At 35.7% G+C, this 22349-nt stretch overlaps 1 protein-coding gene across 1 annotated transcript in view; it reads left to right on the top strand.

Moving 5' to 3' along the window:
- The window catches only part of ABCA9 (ATP binding cassette subfamily A member 9), a 77678-nt gene that overhangs the window by 38390 nt on the left and 16939 nt on the right, over nt 1-22349 (top strand). The window contains exons 18-26 of the mRNA XM_025362786.1: nt 1256-1375; nt 2590-2788; nt 4557-4723; nt 5346-5479; nt 6741-6878; nt 11025-11132; nt 14838-15011; nt 15202-15315; nt 21108-21227. Coding sequence (XP_025218571.1) covers nt 1256-1375; nt 2590-2788; nt 4557-4723; nt 5346-5479; nt 6741-6878; nt 11025-11132; nt 14838-15011; nt 15202-15315; nt 21108-21227 — 1274 coding nt within the window. The remainder of the gene's footprint in view (nt 1-1255; nt 1376-2589; nt 2789-4556; nt 4724-5345; nt 5480-6740; nt 6879-11024; nt 11133-14837; nt 15012-15201; nt 15316-21107; nt 21228-22349) is intronic.

Genomic DNA, 22349 nt, shown 5'->3' with positions numbered 1-22349 from the left:
TGCTATCATTTAGGATCCATTGTTATATCAGATATATTAAAAGGTGATGAAATATATCTCTTAGAATAAGTGAAATAATGGTTCACAATGCATACACAACATCTTTGAGATATGTATCCTTATAAAAACAGAAATCTTTGTGAAGATCACACAGCAAAGTTTTAGCTGATTGTTCATTAAAGGCATTCCAAAGGGGATGAGAAATTTGGAGAAAGACTGAACAACAATTAACCCTTAGGTAGATTTAAGGACTCATTAGAAATTTTGACTCTACATCTCTATTTTTCTTTATCCAACACATACTTAAGATTGAAGTCTTTAATTTATCCCAATATTGAGTTAGTTTATCTTTTATCCACCTTTCAGTTTTCCTGAATTTTCATACCATGGTCAGAAGCTTAAATAGAGAGCAAGAGAGAGACAGAGAGACAGAGACTGAGAGAGAGGAGGTGCAAAGTTACATAAGTATTTTGTCCTTTCAAAAGCTTTACATACTTATGGGCCAGACACTGTGGCCCATGCCTGTAATCCCAGCACTTTGGGAAGCCGAGGCGGACAGATCACTTGAGGTCAGGAGTTCAAGACCAGCTTGGCCAACATGGCGAAACTCCGTCTCTACTAAACACACACTCTCTCTCTCTCACACACACACACACACACACAAAATTAGCCAGGCATGGTGTTACGCACCTGTAATCCCAGTTACGCAGGGGGCTGAAGCAGGAGAATCATTTGAGTCTGGGAGGTGCAGTTTGCAGTGAACTGAAATTGAACCACTGCATTCCAGCCTGGACAGCAAAGTAAACTAGCGAAGAGTCTATTCTTAATTCTTTCTATAAACATTAGTTCTTTTACATTTGTTATTATAATTCCCTAATAATTAATCCCAACAAGAAAGCACAAATCTCTGTTCTCTGGAAAATATGTTTTAATTAGTTGAAATTTAGAATTAAACACTCCTTATAATATAACAAAAGTAAATTTTAAAAAATGTATTAAGTAAAACATAATTTTTTCAAAAAAGCACATGTAGTTTCCTAAGAATGAAAAAAATAGATGTTTAGATTAGACTTTGATCTCAAAAAGACATGAAAAGTAACATACCATATAGATCATTTTAGAAATGAGAACATCTGTGTCACAATTTTGTTTCTAGTTAGTACATTTGGCCTATCACCAATATTTTATATTTTTGAGAAATGTGGTTCTCATTATAAATTATATTCTTATAATCTGTTTTTGTGTCCACTTTTAGAACTTTACAGGGATCTCGATAGATGTTCTTACCAAGGCATTGAGGATTATGGTGTTTCCGTAACAACTTTGAATGAGGTGTTTCTGAAATTAGAAGGAAAATCAACTATTGATGAATCAGGTAACAAAAAATAAGAAAGAAAAAGAAATAGAGAGAAAGAAATAAAGAGAGAGAGACAGAAAGAAAGAGAAAGAAAGAAAGAAAGAAAGAAAGAAAGAAAGAAAGAAAGAAAGAAAGAAAGAAAGAAAGAAAGAATTTTATTTTTGTGTGCAGTATTTTATCTTGAAAATATGCCCAAATTATGAGATTATATACTTTTGTTGGTGCTGTGATTCAGGCTTGTCTTGGGAAAACTTAGAGAAGAAATATATCTCTGTGGAATATAGCCATGTATAACACTAGTTCCTTATGCAGCAAACAATAAATATATGGTATGATATTACCTGAATATACATTAGAGAAAAGAAAATTAGAGTTCACATTGACAATTATTTTTGTGGTAGCATTTCGATGATATTATTCCAATGTATTTGGGATTTAGTTGTTGCTTTTGGAAAGTTTGCTCTCTGCCTCATCTTTATTCCTTGGGAAGCATTCTGTCTTTTCTCTCTTATTGTTGCTAAACTATTTTTTTTTTACTGGTTCACTATCATATTATGGTGTTTACTCTTTACCATGATCTTTATTTTCATTTTTGCAATTTTCTGGGGGTCTTTTTGGATTGATCAAATATTTTTCTTTAATCCTCCTTTTCCTCTTTTATTCATTTTTGAAGTTATATACTTGTTACATTTTTTAGTGTTATACTTAACTTTTAATGTATGTACATGTTTTATAGCTTTCAAGAAGCCAGAGTTAGTCATTTTCTTTAGGCTTCTCCTCAAAACAGGTAACTTTTATCTTGTTTTTAACCATGGCTATATTTTAAAAATACAGTTTTTCCCATTTTTATGTTCTTGAAGGGGAGTGGAGGGGTTCTATATATACTAACTCTCCTATCTTGGTCAGAAATTCTAAGTGGTTTATCTTTTACAACAAATGGATTTCTTAATGAGTTTTTTTCATTGATTTCCTTAGAATAAATAAAGTCCTGTAAAGTTGCACACAGAAGATGTTTAAAATCAGAAAACACTTGATTTTCTTTTATTATATCCATACTTTCTGCTTCTTTCCCATTTCTTCAATAGTTGCTCTAATAATGTCATACATTAGATTACTTGTATCTTGGCCCAAGAGGGTAACTTTGACACCTTTGTAGGAAAATTTATCACAGGAAAAGCTAAATAATGCACAATTAAAATGGCACTTTATAAAATACTGATCTTATGTTTTAGATATTGGAATTTGGGGACAATTACAAACTGATGGGGCAAAAGATATAGGAAGCCTTGTTGAGCTGGAACAAGTTTTTTCTTCCTTCCATGAGACAAGGAAAACAATCAGTGGCATGGCGCTCTGGAGGCAGCAGGTCTGTGCAATAGCAAAAGTTCGCTTCCTAAAGTTAAAGAACGAAAGAAAAAGCCTGTTGGCTATGTGAGTATCTGAGTGTTTCAGATTTGATTTGTCTGTGAACTAAAAATAAACTTAAGAGAGCAAAACATAAAAGAAACTCAGGTAAAATAAATTTCAGTAGATGCACATTGTCTTTTAAACAAAGAAATCGTTTTTTAATTAAATAACCCATTGTTAATCATGTGGATATATAATTAAAACAGATAAGGGTTGGAATTGTTCTTTTTTAAAATTTCACACACGTTTTGTTCTTACCAATGGGTTGAAGTAGTTCTTTAAAAGCATGTGGATATTAGTACTTAGGTCCCATCCTAAAGACCCATTTACTCTTTCCCCAAGGTATCAAAACCTGTAGCTGTCAGGATTTCCCAGGGAAATGAAAACAATAGGATATACATATATAAGCATACTTATTTTAAGGAATTTCATTATGTAATTGTGAGGCCTGGCAAGTCTGAAATCCACAAGGCAGAACGTCAGGCTGGAAACTTGGGTTAGAGTTAATGTTGTAGTTGGAAGACTGGAAACTTAGGCATAATTTCCATGTTACTGTCTTGAGGCTCTGTAAAAGAGTCTGCCTTGGCTTCACGATCATATCTGGAACCCACTATAAGGTTCACATGTACCCCCAGAGCTTCAGCCTCATCATCAGGAACACTCATTCACTGAGAATGTTCATTCATCCAAAAATATTAGTGAGCACCTCTATGCAACACTCTATTATTAACTGATTATAACATATATCAAAAGAAATCAGACTTGAAAGTCCACCCTTGAGGGTGATTAGACATACAGTAAACAACAGACAATCCTGTGAACTATGACATTTAGTAGGAGGGAGATTATGTCAAAATAGGAAGCTCAGGGAGATTGTGAAGAAGAGAGAGGAGAATGGAAATTCAGGCTGAGGGAGTAGTACTGAGTATAGGGATACATGAGAAATCTAAAGAACTATTAATCTGAGTTAATTGCAACATATAGTGTATGAAAAAGTAAAAATATTTTTGAAATATATTCATAGAGCTAAAGAGTTTGCATTTTATGAATACTAAGGAACTATTAAGATTTTATTTTTTATTTTCAATAGGTAATTGACATAATTTCAACAAAATGTTAAGAAGCTTAATTGGGCAATTGTGCAAAATTGTTTGGTGATAGTAGAATATGGAGACAATGAAAACAAACATTTAGAACAATATTGAAAAGAGTCAGGAAGGAGTTAATAAAAGCCCAACTTAAGAAGAGGAAGAAAGAACAAGGTTTGGAGGCAAGCAATAAGGATGCTATGATAGATATGAATTTCCAAATATTAGAAAAGAAATTTAAGGGAGAGAAATGGGTGGAAAATGATTGAGCCATTGTGGCCAGGGGAATGAGAAAATGCTGTAATTTACAGAAATTGGTAACAGGATGGGATAAAGTTCAGAGTGTAGTAAGTATGCATGTTAGTGATATGCCAATTTCAATAGTGCAGAAAAAGAAAGAAATGCAGGACTGAAATAAGGCAATGAGGTAGGGATTGGAAAGAGAGATTTAAGAGTCATAATCCACAGACTTCATAAACCCAAAGCCAAGCTGTCCTACTTGGCACTTGAGAGAGAGCAAAAGACTAAAGGTAGATACATATGACCCATCTCATTTTAGAAACAAGAAAATGGGGCAAAGTATGATTCAAATGTTTGGTTACTGATTATAATTTATTTCCATTATTATATTCATTATCCCCTCAAACTTAAAAACCCACAAAAGTTTCTAAAATTTTTTTTCTTTTACATTTTCCTCTGCATAGATTATTGCTTTTTTGTATTAGCTTTATCCCTCAACTTTTGGAGCATCTATTCTATGAGTCATATCAGAAAAGTTACCCATGGGAACTGTCTCCAAATACATACTTCCTCTCACCAGGACAACAACCACAGGATCCTCTGACCCATTTACTGGTCATCAATAAGACAGGTGAACATGGGACTGAAATGCAGCTGCTAAATGTTGTTCTTGTTAAGAGATTCCCCCCAAAAAGCATGAACTGCTAGGAAAAAAAAATAAACTCTATATATTTTAGAAAGTATATATGAGGCCAAACAGAAAATAAATTTAAAAATGAAAAATACAACATTGGAGTGTTTGTTTTAGAAATAGATTCTGCAAGTTTACTTAACCTTAATGTTTGTTGCACAAAGCAACTAAAAAGGATGTAAGGAGGTAAATCATTGACTCACCTCTGAGGTCTTTGTGTATCATTTTGTAAATCTGTGCTGTGCTGGCTTCTGGAAAAAATGTTTCAAATTAAAAAAAGATAGACTATTAATAGCTTCAAGGATTATAATGTTAACGGCAATTCTTATTTCTGTACTAATAGAAATTACAATGAAATGCCTAGGCTCTAGATAAAGTAACTTTGTCATACCTATGATATTAGACTGGATTTGAGTACCAGAACATCAATTCTGCTTTATTAAGAAAATCCTTAGACAGTCCTTTTGTATGATGTGCTTTGTGTGATGTAATGTATTTTTAATATTACTTGACTATTGTTTTATTTCATTTTTGCTTCCTTTAATCTTTTTCGTCATGGTAGGGTCAAGCATTGATAACTTTTTACATTCACTGAGGCGACAGAACATAGCTATAGAAGTGGATGCCTTTGGAACCAGAAATGGCACAGATGACCCATCTTACAATGGTGCTATCATTGTGTCAGGTGATGAAAAGGTATGCTGGACTACAGTTGCTGTATTTCACCAAAGATGGACTATGGGAGTACAATTTGAATAATGCATATCAACTGAATGAAAGGCCAATTTCACACAAACAAATGGGATAGTTCTCATTTTTATAGGAGAAGCTGAACTACAATTATTTCCCCATAACCTCCAGCATGACAATATGTAATGAAATTTATTTGATTTTATTCCTGATTAAGCTGAATACACTGCTATAATTAATTTATTTAGATCGTTATTATCAACTGGATTCTGTTCCAATAATTAAATCTCATTCTCAGTTGGAACTGAGGACAACTGCCCACTGTAGACTTGGCCTTTGCTTTTCTGTTTTCTGTGTCTGCATACTGCTTCACTCATTCATATCCCCTGCCTAGACCCTGTAGGAATTTGAGTCAGAGATCTCTACAGCAGGCAAATGGAAAAGATGATATAATTATGTTAAATGCATAAATCACAGCTGTTAGGTGTCATAAAGTGTGGCCATTTGTAATTTATCACAGCTAATTTTCAGGAATAAATTCCATGTCAACAATAAAGTAAGAAATTACCTTCAAGATAGTTCTCATTATATCTTAAGTTATTTTTCAGTATGCTCAGTAAAGTAGTTTTAACATCAATAAACATTGCTTTAGGTAATTAGGTTAAATACAATACACTTGATTTGTTTATGATTGCAAAAATGTGTTCTCAAAGCTTTCCCACATTTTGGGCAATATGGATAATTAATTTACTTATATTTTTCTCTGAGGGAAAAATAATCACATTATACACACACACACACACACGTTATTTTAAGGGAGACTTTACAAGTAAGTATAGAATTTGTGAAAACCTATGCTTTCATTACAACTTTCTGCCTGCCTCCCATTTCTCAAGTATCCAAACATTATATACTTATAAAATGAATGTGTCACATTTTGAAACGAAGTCTATAGCCAGGTTAAACTGAGGTTGCACTATGGAATTTCATAGTGTTGCTGCTAAATATCATTTGAAGTATTTTGTTTTGTGATGTTTGGGCATAAATAGTCACATGGTTGATGTTATGGTGGGTAGAAACCACAATACCGGATTCTTTAAGTATACTAAGAATTAATCAAATATTATGAGTGATAGTGATATTAATCACACTCAGTGCTTGGGCCTAATTATATTATCAATAACTTGAATGATTTTCCAACACGTTCACTCATTAAATTTTGTATTTGCTTTATGAAGACTTACAATTGGTGCTTGCTGTATTTCAGGATCACAGATTTTCAGTAGCATGTAACACAAAACGGCTGAATTGCTTTCCTGTCCTCCTGGATGTCATTAGCAATGGGCTACTTGGAATTTTTAATTCTTCGGGACACATTCAGACTGACAGAAGCACATTTTTTGAAGTAAGTTTAATTGTATCTCACTTATACTGTGTCATGATAAGTTTTCAAGAAAATTCTTGAAATGCTAAAATAATATTACATTACTTTTTGTGAACCTATTCTTAAACTTGTGTGTGTGTATATATATATCTGTGTGCAATATTTTATGTATATAAATCACTGTATATGTAATATATATACACACACACTATTTAGAAATGACCACACAACATTATAACACACACACACACACACACACATATTTAGAAATGACCACACAACATTAACCTTATTTAGATGACTTGGTGTCAATGGAGCAACAGAAAATAAAACTCATTATGGTTTTTGGTCTAGATCTGTCACCATCTGTGGCCGTAGGTAGTGGGACATTGTTGAAACAGACTTAAAGGTCAGACTATGTGACCTTCTTAAGCAACTTGACTTCTATAGGATATAGAAGTCATCAATCTGCAAAGAATAGATTAAAGACTTTATCACAAAACTTTCTTAAGAAGTAAATGAGGCAATGTGAGCACCCGGCTAAGTTGGACCAGTTATTGTAGGAATGAGTGATGAGGCACATAAAATAGGACAACTCCTGGTGCTGAATAAATTATATTTCTCATTATTATTGCTATTAAAACTATTTTCTTGGGATGCATCAAAAGAAGTTTCCATTAAAGAATGTTCAGCTTTATTAGATCTGGGGACTGGCTGAATGGGAACTAAGGCAGTTCTTTTTTAAAATCTAGTTTCTCAGGCCTGCTTAGATGCCCAGAGGCAGAAGATCTGGGATAGAGATGTGGGTGTGCACTGCTGTGTCTTCAGGTCACCTTTCATCTTGTTGTGTTGAAACACCCTTCGTCTGGTTTAAATGACACCCTGGGCATATTCTATAGCTTCTTGGTCACTTTTTGTTATGAAGAATCATTCTAGTGCAGTCCTAAACTTCAATTTTCTATTCAATTTAAACTTTGCAGGGTCAAATTGAGGCCTAAGGGGGCATGGAAGTGGGTGGGTGGTCGTGGTGTGATTTGCTCTTCCATCCCCCTTTGCAGTCTAACACCTTGGAATAGAAAAGGGAGAGTGTCCTAGCTCTGAAACTATCCCCTTTCCCTCCCCTTCTGAGTAAAGCACTGCTGTGCTGGAGGCAGAATGGAAGAATGGAGAGATGGAGCTTTACCTATGGAACTGGTGCTGGGGAGATATCATGCTTTCTCTAGTTGCTAGTAGTTTCTACATATGTGGTCACCATAGCCCAGGTGACCCATGTAATTGTCTTGGGGCGGTGGTTAGCTTGGCTCCAGACCTTTCTGTAGGTGATGACACACTCAGGGTTGCAGAGTCTCTGTAGGCTGCTGCAGGAAAGTCCACACCGTCAAACTTTCTCCAGTCTACATTGTTCATTGTTTGATGTGTCCATCTTCCAAGTAATTCAACAACTTCTGTCTTGCTTTAACATCTGTGCTTCCTCAGAAAGAGCTATGAGAACTGTTGAGTGCTTCTTGCATGCTGTCTGAAAGCTACAAAGGTTTGGGATGTCAAGGAAGTTGCCCTGTTTTCTCCAAAGCACATCATACCATTGTCCTTTCAAGACACGTTTCAGCAGTCCTCCTTCCTTCAAAAATCTCTAGGGCAAAACCAGATATTTCCCATGTGATTTATATGTAGTAGCATATTTAAATGTACCAAGCAGAATTTGAGATAGTTATTACTATTCCTATTATAGATTGAGCAGCCCTCATCTGAAATGTTTGGGACCAGAAGTGTTTCAGATTCTCAATTGTTTCAGATTTTGGAATACTTGCATTTACGTAATGAGGTATATTGGAGATAGGACCAAGTCTAAACATGAAATTCATTTATGTTTCATGTGCACCTTATACACAGAGCCTGAAGATAATTTTAGTTGATGTTTTTAATAAACTCTGTGTTGTGTGCCTATGTTTGGACTGTGATCCTTCACAGGAGGTCGGGTAAGGAATCCTCCACCTGTAGTGTCTGTCATGTTGGCACTCAAAGAGTTTGGAATTTTGGAACATTTCAGATTTCAGATTTTCAAATTAGGGATTATCAACTTGTGTTATTATTAGACAGCTGGGGAAACTGTAGCCCACTGAGGTGTCACTGTGTTTCATTATCTATTATATTTGAGTAGACTAGCCAATTATCTGGATAACAAAGAATTGGATGTTCCCAAGAATAAGCAAGTAACCTGAATTCCCACCTTTAAAAAGGTGTCTTCACTACAGAGTATTTGCTACCCACCAGCCCAGCTGACCTCGAGCTCATAGGTAGACAAATTCTCTCTTTGAATTGCCACCTCTGGTTTCCCCATCCAGCTCCTGGCATTCTCTCTTACAATTCTGTAAGCCTATTCTACTTGATCTTAAAGTACCAGGCTCACTATAACTCAGGCCTTGGTGCTGACTCCTTCTCAATAATTTTTATCATCTATTAGAGTGTCCTACAGTGCTCCCATCCAGCCACTCCTGCAAGTCCTCACCTGGCCGAACTACCCAGGAGGCATCAAGTGTCTGTCAGCTTAGGAAGGACCCCATCAGGCTGAGTCACATAAAACTCTGAGTGTGGGTGGATATGATCTAACATGGACATAATATGTCATTTATGAACCCAGTCATGAGTAAGGAAGCTGGCTGTCCAGATGTATTGTGATTTTTCCTCCCTCAGAGGCCTTCCGAATCAGGAAAAATCAACCACGGTATCCACAGACAAAGATATGAGATGGGACGTGTAGTCTTTGGTGGACGTGTAGTCTTTCTTCCCCTCCCAGGGTCTTATCTACACATATACATCTTTAGTCAAGCAACTTTCATATGCTGTAATATCTCAGAGGGTTGCTGAGTTTTAGGAGGGAGTAAGAGAACAGAGAAGTAAAGAAATCAAAACTCATCATACCAGATGACTTGCAATGTAGTGAGGTGACTGATGACAGATCAAATTAAGGTTTGTACTACCATACAATCCATCAATCTCACCTTTGCTACCCCCACAAAAGGAAATAAGTATATCAAAGAGATATCCGCACTCTCGTGTTTGTTACAGCACTGTTCACAATAGCCAAGATTTGGAAGAAACCTAAGAGTCCATTGACAGATGAATGGATAAAGAAAATGAGATACATATACACAGTGGAGTACTATTCAGCCATAAAAAGGAATGAGAGCCTGTCATTTGCAACAGCGTAGATGGAACTGGAGATCACTATGATAAATAAAATAAGCCAGGCCCAGAAAGACACACATTGCATGTTCTCATTTATTTGTGGGATCTGAAAATTAAAACAGTTGAACTCATGTACATAGTCAAACAATGGTTACCAGAGGCTGGGAAAGGGAGTGGGGAGTGGGAGTGGGAGTGGTTAATAGGCACAAAAAATAGTTACAGAAAGAATGAATAAGGCCTAGTGTTTTACAGCACAACAGGGTGACTATAGTCAATAATAATTTAATCATATATTTAAAAATAACTAAAAGAGTATAATTGGATTGTTTGTAACGCAAAGGATAAATGCTTGAGGGTACGGATACCCCATTCTCCATAATGTGATTACTTCACATTGCATGCCTGTATCAAAACATCTCAGGTACCCCATAAATATATACATCTACTATGTACCCACAATAATTAAAAATTTTAATTTTTTTTAAATTAAGGCTTGTAGCAAAACTCAAGATCTTCTTTAACATGTATAGGGTTTTGATTTTTTAAAAAATATAACGCCTGACATGGAGGGCGTGCTGACCAGTTTTCTCCTAGCCCCTCCACTGACAGTCCACAATCTCTATTGTCTCTTAAAACATCAGCCTTGATGTATATAAGCAATGCATGTAAGACTGTAACCGTAAAGTCAGAGAGCAGACGTTTCATGCCTACCTTACAAGTTATTAACTGTGTGACCTTAGACAATTCATACCACTTGGTTGAATTTGCTTCTTCATAGGTAAATCAGGCTACATGTTCAGAAGGTCCTAGTTGCTGCAACACAGGACTGAAAATGAATGTGGGTAAGAAGTTGCACATAGGACCTTGAGAAGTGCTTTGAGTGATCAGCCCAATTCATTTATTTGAGTGATTTAGTTAAGAAAGTACAGATGAAACAGATGCCCGATCGCTATCAGCTCAACATGTTCCACATGATTTCAGGAGCATATGGATTATGAGTATGGGTACCGAAGTAACACCTTCTTCTGGATACCGGTGGCAGCCTCTTTCACTCCATACATTGCAATGAGCAGCATCAGTGACTACAAAGTAAGAAGAGTTAAAGTCTTCATATGTTTTTTATATCTAGAGAACCCTTCACCCACCCTTACAACTATAAATTTACATGCAAGTGGTAAATCTAATTTTTGTACTTGATGCAATGAATAATCAAGCACTTTAATAATAATTGCCAAATATGAAGAAAATGCTATCTTTCTTAAACAAACGTGAGACCTGAGAAAGGACAGTCATCTGCTAACAGGGAATGACAACTTTCAACTTTATATCACTTAAAATTTTACTTATGACACTTACCCACAGACATAATCACATCTCATCTCTCAGTGGTGGTTTCTACCTTCCAAATGGTGGTAAAGCTACTCAGTTTAAAAGCCCTGACCAACTCACCACAGAACTTTGACTTGTTGTTGGAAAATATTGTCCCTTTAAAGCTCCATTTTTGTGAGTTTTTAAAAAATAAAATTCAAGGAACCTGTAACAGAGTCTATCTGCCACTCTCCCATGTCTTCATGTCCTTGCCATCATCCACTGATGCTCAGGACATGTTTTTGAAGGACTTGACTTAATTTTTATTTATTCTGCTCTTAAACTGTCCCTATCTTTAGTGACTTCTCCCATGGGAAACACAAAATACTATTTTTCCTTTACTCTTATAAGACCACACATTCACTGTCTTTTTCCTCCTGCTCTTGACACTCTTTCTCACACTTTTTGGGGGGTAAACTCTTCTGAGTTCAAATGTCAATATTTCCATTGTCAAGCTGCATGAACCTCAAAAGTTACTTAATCACTCTATGCCTCATTTTTATCACCTATAAAATGAGACATTAGTTACATCTATTTGAAATAGGTTTCTGTGAGGATGTGGTGAAATAATACCAATGAATTACTTAGAACCATATTTGCCATATAGTAACTTTCCCATAAATGTTAATGTTTGATGCCTAAATGTCCAGGCTTTTGTTCTAGGACCCTTTTCAACTAGTTCCAGAATTCTTGACTTCTATATATACAGTTGCTTCTGTGATATTACCATATAGCTGAGTAATAGATATTTCACACATAGGCAAAATAAAACTTTTATTTTCCTGACCAGATATGCTCACCTCATGACTTTCTTATTTCAGCAAATGGCACTATTGTCTACAGTTGCTCTAGCATAAAATTCTGGCATTATCATTGTGTCTTTATCTCCTTTATTTAATCCATTGGAAATTCTTTAAAGTTCTACTTCAAATCCATCCATTTCTCTCCCTCTCCACTATTTTCTTCCTGGTCTAAGCCATCGTCATTCCTTGCCTAAACCACTGCAAGAGCTACCCATCGGTTTCCTTATTTGCAATTAATTCCTTTCATACAACCAGAATGAACTTTCAGAAGTTTAAATTAGATCATCTCTTTACCTTGTTTAACGACCCCGGCAGTTTCTCTTTGCAGGTAGAATTAAATTCTAATTCTTTATGTTGTCTGGCAGAATGCTCCCTCCCTCATTTGTCTCTTGTTTATCTCTCTACCTTTCCTCCTTGTACTCTCCTCCTCTAGCTACCCCACTTTTCCTTCTGGTTCTCAAATATGCCAATATCATCTGGGCCTTTGCGTTGGCCATTTCTTCTGGCTGGAATGCTCTTTCTTCTATTCTTTCTACAGCTGGCTTTCGGTAATTCAGATCTCAGCACAAATATTTAAATATTTCAGCCAAGACCCTTTCTCTGCTTAACCAGTCTGAAATAGATTTCCCATAACTATTATATGAACCTATCTTAAAAATCTATGCATGTGGCTTATCATTATCTGAACCTTTGCTTTTTTTTTTTTTTGTTAACTGTCTCTGTCAACTAAGAATAAACATAAACATCATCAGCGCAGGAATATTTTTTTCTAAATTTTACCTACTTCATGGTTACTTATCTCTATAAATAATGGCTCACCTTTCATTCTTTTATCTTAACTGAAACCTAAGAGCTATTTTTTTTAGGATTGCCAGAATTAAGCAAATAAAATTACAGACACCCAGTTAAAATTTAATATCAGAAACAATGAATTTTTTCAGTGTAAGCATTTTCCAGATATTGCATGGGACATACTTATACTCAAAAAGGTTATTTATCTAAAATTTTAACTGGCAGCCCCACGATGTCAATGTCTTTCTTTCGCTCTCGTCTTCATAGCTGGTTAATGGTGAAGTCACAGAGTATACTTCTGAAATATTTCTGGAATCTTTCCGCTTTCCTCCATTTCTGCTACAATACACCAGCCAGAACCATCATCATCTCTCTTCTGGATGAGCACAGCAGCCACCCTATAAGTCCACATTAGCTGTCTTAATTTTTCATCCAGTGTGACAGAGTAATTAGAAACACAAAGCTGACCTTGTTAATTCTCTGTCTAAATTCCTTCAATGGTTTCTCAATATACCAAGGAGCAGGATTGAAATCCTTGCCATTGTCTGAAAGCCATGGGTGATCTGGACCCAGGTGTATCTTTCTCCCTTAATCTGATGCCACTGCCACCTTGATAACTATGCTCCAGCCACACTGGCTTCTTTCCAGTTTCCCAGAACATCAACCTCTTTCCACGAAAGGGTCTTCTCTCCCACTGTTCTCTGCCCACAGTACTTTCTGACCTGTCACCCGGATCTATCCTATTCACTGCCCATGACTTCACAAGGGAACCTTCTCTGACCTGACCCCCGAGTTACAATTCATTTCTCTTTGAAAGGCTATAATACAACCCTGAATTCTTCTTAACACATGCACAATTTTGCTTAGGTAGCTATCACTATATTTATTTGCTTATTGCCTCTATTTCCTCTTCCCCTGCAACTTAAACTTTTAAGTGCCCCATGACCAACACGAAGTCAGTCTTATGGTATACATTCTGTAAATATATATTAAATAAGTTAATGAATAGAAAATATCAACTCTCTAACAGTCCTCACTGTCATCCTCTTTCCTACTTCCTTCCAGATGTACTCTCCTTTCCAAAATTATTTGCATTCCAGGTTTTGCTAATGAATCTCCTTATATGGACTCAATTTTAGATATGAAATTTTAATTGCCTTTATGCTTTACTGTTTAAAATAGTTCAGGTCATATTTTCAAGACCTCGTGTTATGACAATCACTGTAATAATGTGACTTATAGTAGTCGCAATAGCAAAATCCACTCACTAGTTTTCACGGTGCGATAATGGAAAATATGACTTACGGCAAGACAATAAGAGTAGTGCAACATTTTAAAGGCAGTCTTGCCGATTCCAACCTAAAGAGTTTTTAAATGAAATCAACTAGAGGACCATTTCTTAGACCTAAAATAAAATGCCAATGATAAATGCACCGTTTACATTCAGTATAAATTTTAAGTATCTTACAAGAAATGGTAATCCCACTTCTGTTGAACCTTTGTGCAATGTGCAAGTTTTCATGACAAAGGAAAGAACAGTCTCAAAAAGAAAAGATGTCTTCTCATTGAGGCCATGCCCAATCATTCTGTGACATAACATTAGCTAGTTATGTTGGTGCATTTTCCCTTTAGACGATGAAATCATGACGTGGCTTGCAGCATTATCAATGCCTCTGAACAAGGGTGTGGTGAGTGGTGGTATCATTTGCTAAATCAGGATAGTATTTCTAAAAGATGAAGCAAAAATGAATGTTTTCATGACTATGTATTTGCAATTTCCCAAACTTCAGCTTTTCAGAAGCTTTTGATGATTCTTCTATTTCTTTATCAGAAAAAAGCTCATTCCCAGCTACGGATTTCAGGCCTCTACCCTTCTGCATACTGGTTTGGCCAGGCACTGGTGGATGTCTCCCTATACTTCTTGATCCTCCTGCTAATGCAAATAATGGATTATATTTTTAGCCCAGAGGAGATTATATTTATAATTCAAAACCTGTTAATTCAAGTAAGTGGCAGCAATTATGAAATGGTTTTATTAGACTATTTTTTTCATAAATGCAGTAATATTATTAATCTTAAACCAAAGAACTTCAGATTACCTGTGCTGCTGTATAGTTTTGGAGAATTGAGGAGTATGTATGAGTACTCTTCTAGACAGTATTTACCTTATTGGACTTTAACGTTTCTATTTTCAGATCCTGTGTAGTATTGGCTATGTCTCATCTCTTGTTTTCTTGACATATGTGATTTCATTCATTTTTCGCAATGGGAGAAAAAATAGTGGCATTTGGTCATTTTTCTTCTTAATTGTAAGTATGCATATAGTAACTATTATTTTATCATTTTTCATAAATCCAAGAACATATTTTAATCTTTGTACTAAGCAGAGTGGCAAAGTAATACTGCTCTCTAGAAAATTTTAATTACTCTAAGATAATCACGGTTCTATTTAAAGTCTACTCTATGAGTGAGTGTATGTTATCTATAAACTATGATCCTCGAACGTGTCTCCAGGTCTAACTTCTCCCCTGAGTGGAGACTTCTGCTTCCAGCAATTCACTTGCAATTTCACCTGAATATTTAAAGAAGACCTTAGTGATCACATACCTGAAATATAATTGTCGCCTCAATCTTATTCTTCATTTCTTTTTTTCTTTCTTTCTTTCTTCTTTTTTTTTTTTTTTTTCCTGAGACAGAGTCTTGCTTTGTCACCCAGGCTGGAGTGCAGTGGCATGATCTCAGCTCACTGCAACCTACATCTCCCATGTTCAAGCAATTCTTCTGCCTCAGCCTCCTGAATAGATAGGATTATAGGTGTGCACCATCACACCTAGATAATTTTTGTATTTTTAGTAAGGACAGGGTTTCACCATGTTGGCCAGACTGGTCTCAAACTCCTGACCTCAGGTGATCTGCCCTCCTTGGTCTCCCAAAGTGCTGGAATTACAGGCGTGAGCCACCACGCCCGGCCTTCGTCATTTCTGAATAGATTACATTATTGCAGCAGAATCCACCCAGCTAGTTTCTCATTCCAAAAGTTTGGAATCATCCTTAATCACCCTCCATTTTTTCCAGTATTCAATCCACATGCATGTCATTTAAACTCTAGACATTTCCCAGTTGGCCTGATGTGTCCCAACTTCACCGCTATATCCATTGCCTAACCTTCCATCCTCTCTCATCTAGAGTAGTGCAACATATCTGTAACTGGTCTCTCTGCTTCTACTCTTGCCTCCTGTTAACTGTTTTCTACATAATATCCAATGAGACCTTTTTAAAATAAATTTTAGTTGGAAAGTACAGCCTACATTATAGAAAAGTATGCACATTTTAAGCACACCTAGTAATGTTCTATTTATTGATGTGTCTGGTAGTTTTTCTGAGCACTTCCCCAAAACTACCAGGTACATCAATAAATAAAATGATACTAGAACCCTAGAAGCCCCCTTCCATCCCATTTCCAATTTCCCTCCTCCTTGTAAAAATCATTACTCCTATTATATTCACATAGGTTAGTGTAGCCAGTTTCTGAACCTAATAAAAATGGAATCATGTAGAAGGCATAATTATATATCTGTACATAATTGACAACAGGTTATTTAGAATCATCCATGCTGTTGCATTTGATAGCAACCAGAATAGTTTATTTCTTTTCATTGCTGTAGCAGTCTACTGATGAATGTGCTATAATTTATTTATTCATTGTTGATGGACATTCAAGTGGCTTCTTGTTTTGCACTGTTATAAATAGCACCGCCATGACTTTTTTGTTTCTTGTATGTCTTTTGGTGCGTGTGTGTGTGTGTGTGTGTCTTGAGACATAAACCTAGCAATGGAATTACTAGGTCATAGTGTATTCAACTTTATGTTCAACTTTAGTTGACCTTGCCAAACAGTTTTTCAAAGAGGTGGAACCACCCACAGAGTATGAGAATTCCAGAGGATAATATGGGGGATGCCTCACATTTGGAAGAAACTAAAATAAAACGCCACAAGTAAATATAAATTAGAAAATAAGAAGAAAAGACAATGACTTCCAGACTGGATTTAAAAAATTAGCTATATGTTATTTACAATAAACACATGTAAGTCATGGGCAATGACAGGCATTTTTTAAAATGAGGAAATTAGAAGTGTCTACACAAATAGCAGATGAAGTCAAATTCTAGACCAAAAGTCTTAAATAAGGAAAGAAATATGTTGACAAAATGCAAAATTCATGAAGAAAATGGAAGTCTCTTAATTTGTTTAGCAAATAATATACAACAGCAAAATACATAATTATCTCTAAAGATCCAAGTGGAATTTAATGCAAGTGGAACTTAAATCACCTGTTTCAGAACCGGAAGATTCATTGGAAAAAAAATGAGCCAGCATGTAGAAATTTAACTTACACATCATACAAGCTGTATTTGATTAGTTATGTAGAGAGAGAACCTCTTTGTTCATAGAGCAGGGTAGAATGAAACAAAGAAAATCTAAGTGGAAATGTGGTGGCCAAAGAATGAAGTCCCTAATGCGGAGCTTTTCCTAAGTCCACTTCCGTCCTTAACAAGCAATTTTGATGAGGAAAAGTTAGTTGATAAAATACTGATAATTGGCTCCAAAAAGGTATACAAGAGTGACTGAGTTGACATCCTAGCACAGGTAAGTAAAAAGCCTTGAGAGAAGAATGATTCAGCTGGAGAGGTGGGATGCTGAGGTTTGCTATTTTACAGGGCTCTGAACTGAACTGGACTGTGGCCTGAGGTCTAATAGTGTGTGCACTCCTTGACAATGAGATTCACTGCCTACTAGGTAGAGTGAAAACTGGTGCAGAACACTGACATGACCTACAGGAGAAAGCAATAAGGCCACACACAGCCTAAGCTAAGCACACTGCATACATCTAGGCCTCCAGGTTTCAAAGATACTGATAGAAAGCAATGCCCTACATCAAAATATTTACTCAGAGAAAAAGATAAGCCAATATCAGCCAAGAAAGAAAGCGTGTTCAGAAATGATAAGCGCTTTATCAGAGCAAATAGAAGATCTCAGTAGACTTGCATATGTTAGATATGTCCAAGATAAAAAGGTACTCCATGGCATCCCAATAGCAAAGAAATTAATAAAGTATTCCAAAACAATGCAGAACAAATAAAACTTCCGTTACAGCTTTTCCTAAAGATTTTTTAAAAGAATACACATTTAATAAGACAAAAGCTCAGAGTCACAATAATAAAACATCCTGAATGTAAAAACAAAGAAATTTTAGATCCACATAAACACACTAACCATCAGTATAATTTCAGAATTAATAATGAATTCTGGAAGAGGCTGAAAATCTAATTACATATATAAAATAAATGATTAAGATAATCCCCATGAATCAGCAAGACAACAATAAAAAAAGATGTAAATACAAAGCCAATCCAACAACAGAATAATTAATATTTTTATGTAGCAAATCCATTGTTACACATATGTATAATTCTTTTAAAATAATATAATTCTATTATACTTCTATGTATAAAAATATAATAGAAGAAATTCTTAAATTTAGAAAGAACTGTTATGGAATGATCAATATTCATTACGATATGAAACTTCCAAATAAAGGCACCCAAGAAGTAAATGTAAACCAATCATAAAAGAGAAAACTTCCAGCTGCCCCAGATTTATCTCCTGCAATTCTGTGTGTCAGTTTTCAAACATCTGAGGGAAAGGAAATGGAATTTCTCTCTTCCAAAATTATATCTACCAAGTTGCAGTTCTAGGAAAGGTGAGACATAATCAAATATAAAATCAGGAAGTAAACATTTTAAAAGCCCTACTGAAAAAAATTAGTCAGTCCACACAAAAACCTGCACAATGATGTTTATAGCAACTTTAATTATAATTGTCAAAACTTGGAAGCAACCAAGATGTCCAAGATGGTGAATAGACAAACTGTGTTACATCCAGACAATGGAATATTATTTTGGGTAAACAGAAATGTGCTCTTAAGTCATGAAAAGACATGGAGGAAACTTAAATGTGTATTACTAAGTGAAAGAAGCCAATCTGAAAAGTCTATACACTTTTAATAATCTGTATGATTACAACTAAATGACATTCTGGAAAAGGCAAAACTATGGAGACAGTAAAAAGATCAATGACTGCCAGGGGTCATAGGGAGTGAGGGATAAACAGGTGGATCACTGAGGACTTTTAGGCCTGTATGATACTATAATGGTGAATACATATAATTAAATATTTGTCCAAACCTATAGAATGTGCAACAACAAGAGTAAGCTCTAATGTAAACTATGGACTCTGGGTGTTAAAGATGTGTCAATAAGGCTCATCAGTTCTAACAAATGTACTGCTTTGTTGGAGAATGCTGTGCCTGTGTGAGGCCAGGGGGTGTATGAGAAATCTCTTAACCTTCCACTTAATTTTGCTGTGAAGCTAAAACTGCTCCAAAAAAAAATGAATAAATAAATAATAAATCGTTCTAACAAAAAAAAAGAAAAGAAAAATACCCAGGACCAAATTACAGCCACATGAAAGATGAACCACTTAGGGTTAAAATTAATCCAACCAAGAAATAAAGAATTCAAGAAAAGCAAAATTGCAAAAGCACTGATAAGGACTGCTTAATTCACTCAAACATTTAGGAAGTTCAGATAACTTTGGGAATCATGGTTATAGAATACTTAAACATTTAAATAGAAAAAATTCATAAAGTTGAAGAGTTCCTTTTGTAAAGCAAGCATAACTTTAATAATAAAACTTTAAAAAGCTTTAAAAACCCGTTGATAAATTCACCTGGAAAAATTAAAGACAACTCTCTAAATAGAAAGAAAGCAAACACAGAAGTAAGTTTGAAAAAGAATAATTTGGCCGGGTTTAACGGCTCATGCCTGTAATTCCAGCACTTTGGGAGGCCGAGGCGGGTGGATCACCTGAGGTCAGGAGTTTGAGACCAGCCTGGCTGACTTGGTGAAACCCCGTCTCTACTAAAAATACAAAAATTAGCTGGGCGTGATGGCACGTGCCTGTAATCCCAGCTGCTTGGTAGGCTGAGGCAGGAGAATCACCTGAACCCAAGAGGTGGAGGTTGCAGTGAGCTGAGATTGCACCATTGCACTCCAGCCTGGGTGACAGAGCGAGACTCTGTCTCAAAAAAGAAAAAAAAAAAAAGAAAAAAAAAAAGAAAGAAAAGAATCATTTAAAAATAGTCAAGTATGATTTATTTCAGAACACAATAATGGTTCAGTATTAGCAGCTAAAGGAAGAAAGCTGTATGAGTCAAGTAAAGATCATATAGTTCCTTAAAAAGGCCTAGTATAAAGAAAATAGTAACACAAGAAGGACAAATTACCCAAACCAATGGTAAATATCATATCAAATGGTAAAATTATAAAGTTAGTTACTTAATATCAGCAATAAAATCAGTGATACCTACAATAAATAACTATGACCTCCTATGTCAGTGATGTGTGGTGTAACGTGTACTCTAATTCATGGTTTGTAGAATAAATGTCACAAACTTTAAACAAAATGTTAGTAACTGTTAAACTTTTAATGCACATAAATTTTAACTTGCAGTTGCACTTTTCAGAATCTCTCCTTCAAGACTAAAAGTGTCCATACATAAAGACTTATGTAGACCATCATTCGTTGGAGCAGAAAAATTAAAAACATGTTTTCTGAGGGCAAAGTTGTTGAATTTTGCACATCCATTCAAACAAATAATTGCCAAGAAAACAAATAGCTGGTATGCCTAAGCCTAAAAGGATGTCTATGAACTATTGCAAAATGAAGAAAAGAAAAATGCAGAGTAATATATAATAAGTAATCGCTTTATCAAATCTAAATTTTAGCAAGAGTCTCACCCGATTTGTACGCCCATTGAGATTGGGAAGCGTTATTGTGTCTTTAAAAAAATTAATCATAAATCCACTACAAAACTGTAATAAAATCCCATGTGGCAAAGGAAAGAAATGACATAAATACTGGTTTGGGGAGTGAAATTGAAAATAACAATGTTTATAAGATGAATTCCCACCCTGTTAGAAAACATCCTAAAATTCAGATTGTTACACTTTAGTGATGCTATACTGTGCTTTTGTTTTAGATGGTCATCTTCTCGATAGTTGCTACTGATCTAAATGAATATGGATTTCTAGGGCTATTTTTTGGCACCATTTTAATACCTCCCTTCGCATTGATTGGCTCTCTCTTCATTTTTTCTGGGGTAAGTAGTTCCACTTCTGTCCAGGGGTCATGAAATGTGTGACCATTTGAGACAGCCATGAATATTGCAGAAATTATAGGTAGAGTCCTCAGCTGTACACAGTTTAAAGGTCTCTGTCTTTGGAAAGTCAGTTCTCTTGCCACGCCTGGGTAAGGGGCATAGTCTGATTCAGTAGGAAGCCATGCTTTGGCTTATGAAAGTCAAAGGCAATTCCAGGGGAGTAGAAGTTTAGTTCTCATGAGAACGCTCACTGTTGGGAGCCCTACTGGGAGGCTGAAGAGATGCCCTTTTTTTGTTAGGTTTTGGATACATTAGGTTGGAGAAATGTCAAGTAGCCAGTTAGATACATGAGTTGGGAATTCAATGTGTCAGGGTGTGTGGCGATTGGGGTTAGATCTAGATATTTGAGATTGATCCATTTACAGATGGTATGAAAGCCATGTGACAATAATGTGACCTACGCAGTGAGTAGAAATAGAAATAAAAAGAAGGCCAATGACATGACCTTAAACTCCAAAATGTAGAGATTGGAAAGCAAATGCATGACCTTGAACTCCAAAATTTAGAGGTTGTGAAGGGGAGGAACCAGCAAATTCATTTGAGATGGAGCCAGGGAGATAGAGAACAAAAATGGCAGGCTTCTGTGTGCTGGAAGCTCTCTCAGATGCTCGTAAGGGTATGTGCCAGATGGCAATAAAGAACATTTCAAGAAGGAGGGAATGATTAAACCATCAAATGCTACTGTGAGCTCTAGAAAGGTGACAACTGAAAAGAGACCATTGGCTTTGACTACCCGAACGTCATTGGTGATCTTAACAAGGTTGATTTTCATGAAAATGTCAACACAAAAGCACAGTAAGAGTGAACTTAGTAGAAAATGTGAAGGGAGAATGTGGTGACTGTGGGTAAAGGTAAGTATTTCTAGGAGATTTGGTAAAAATGGTAGCAGAAAAAAATCAAGAATAAATGAATAGGGAGAATAGATTTTTGTCTGTTTGTGCTAAGAAAAAAATACCATGTTGATGTTAGAGAAATTTACACTGGAAAAAAGAGATAGAGGTTATCTTATGAGTCAAGTCCATGAATAGCTGAGAAAAAATAGTATAAAGTCCACAAGTGGAG

This window comes from Theropithecus gelada, chromosome 16 (genome assembly GCF_003255815.1).
Source record: "Theropithecus gelada isolate Dixy chromosome 16, Tgel_1.0, whole genome shotgun sequence".
Taxonomy (NCBI): domain Eukaryota; kingdom Metazoa; phylum Chordata; class Mammalia; order Primates; family Cercopithecidae; genus Theropithecus; species Theropithecus gelada.
The sequence above is the reverse complement of the archived record's forward strand: the minus strand, read 5'-3'. Positions and strand labels throughout refer to the sequence as shown.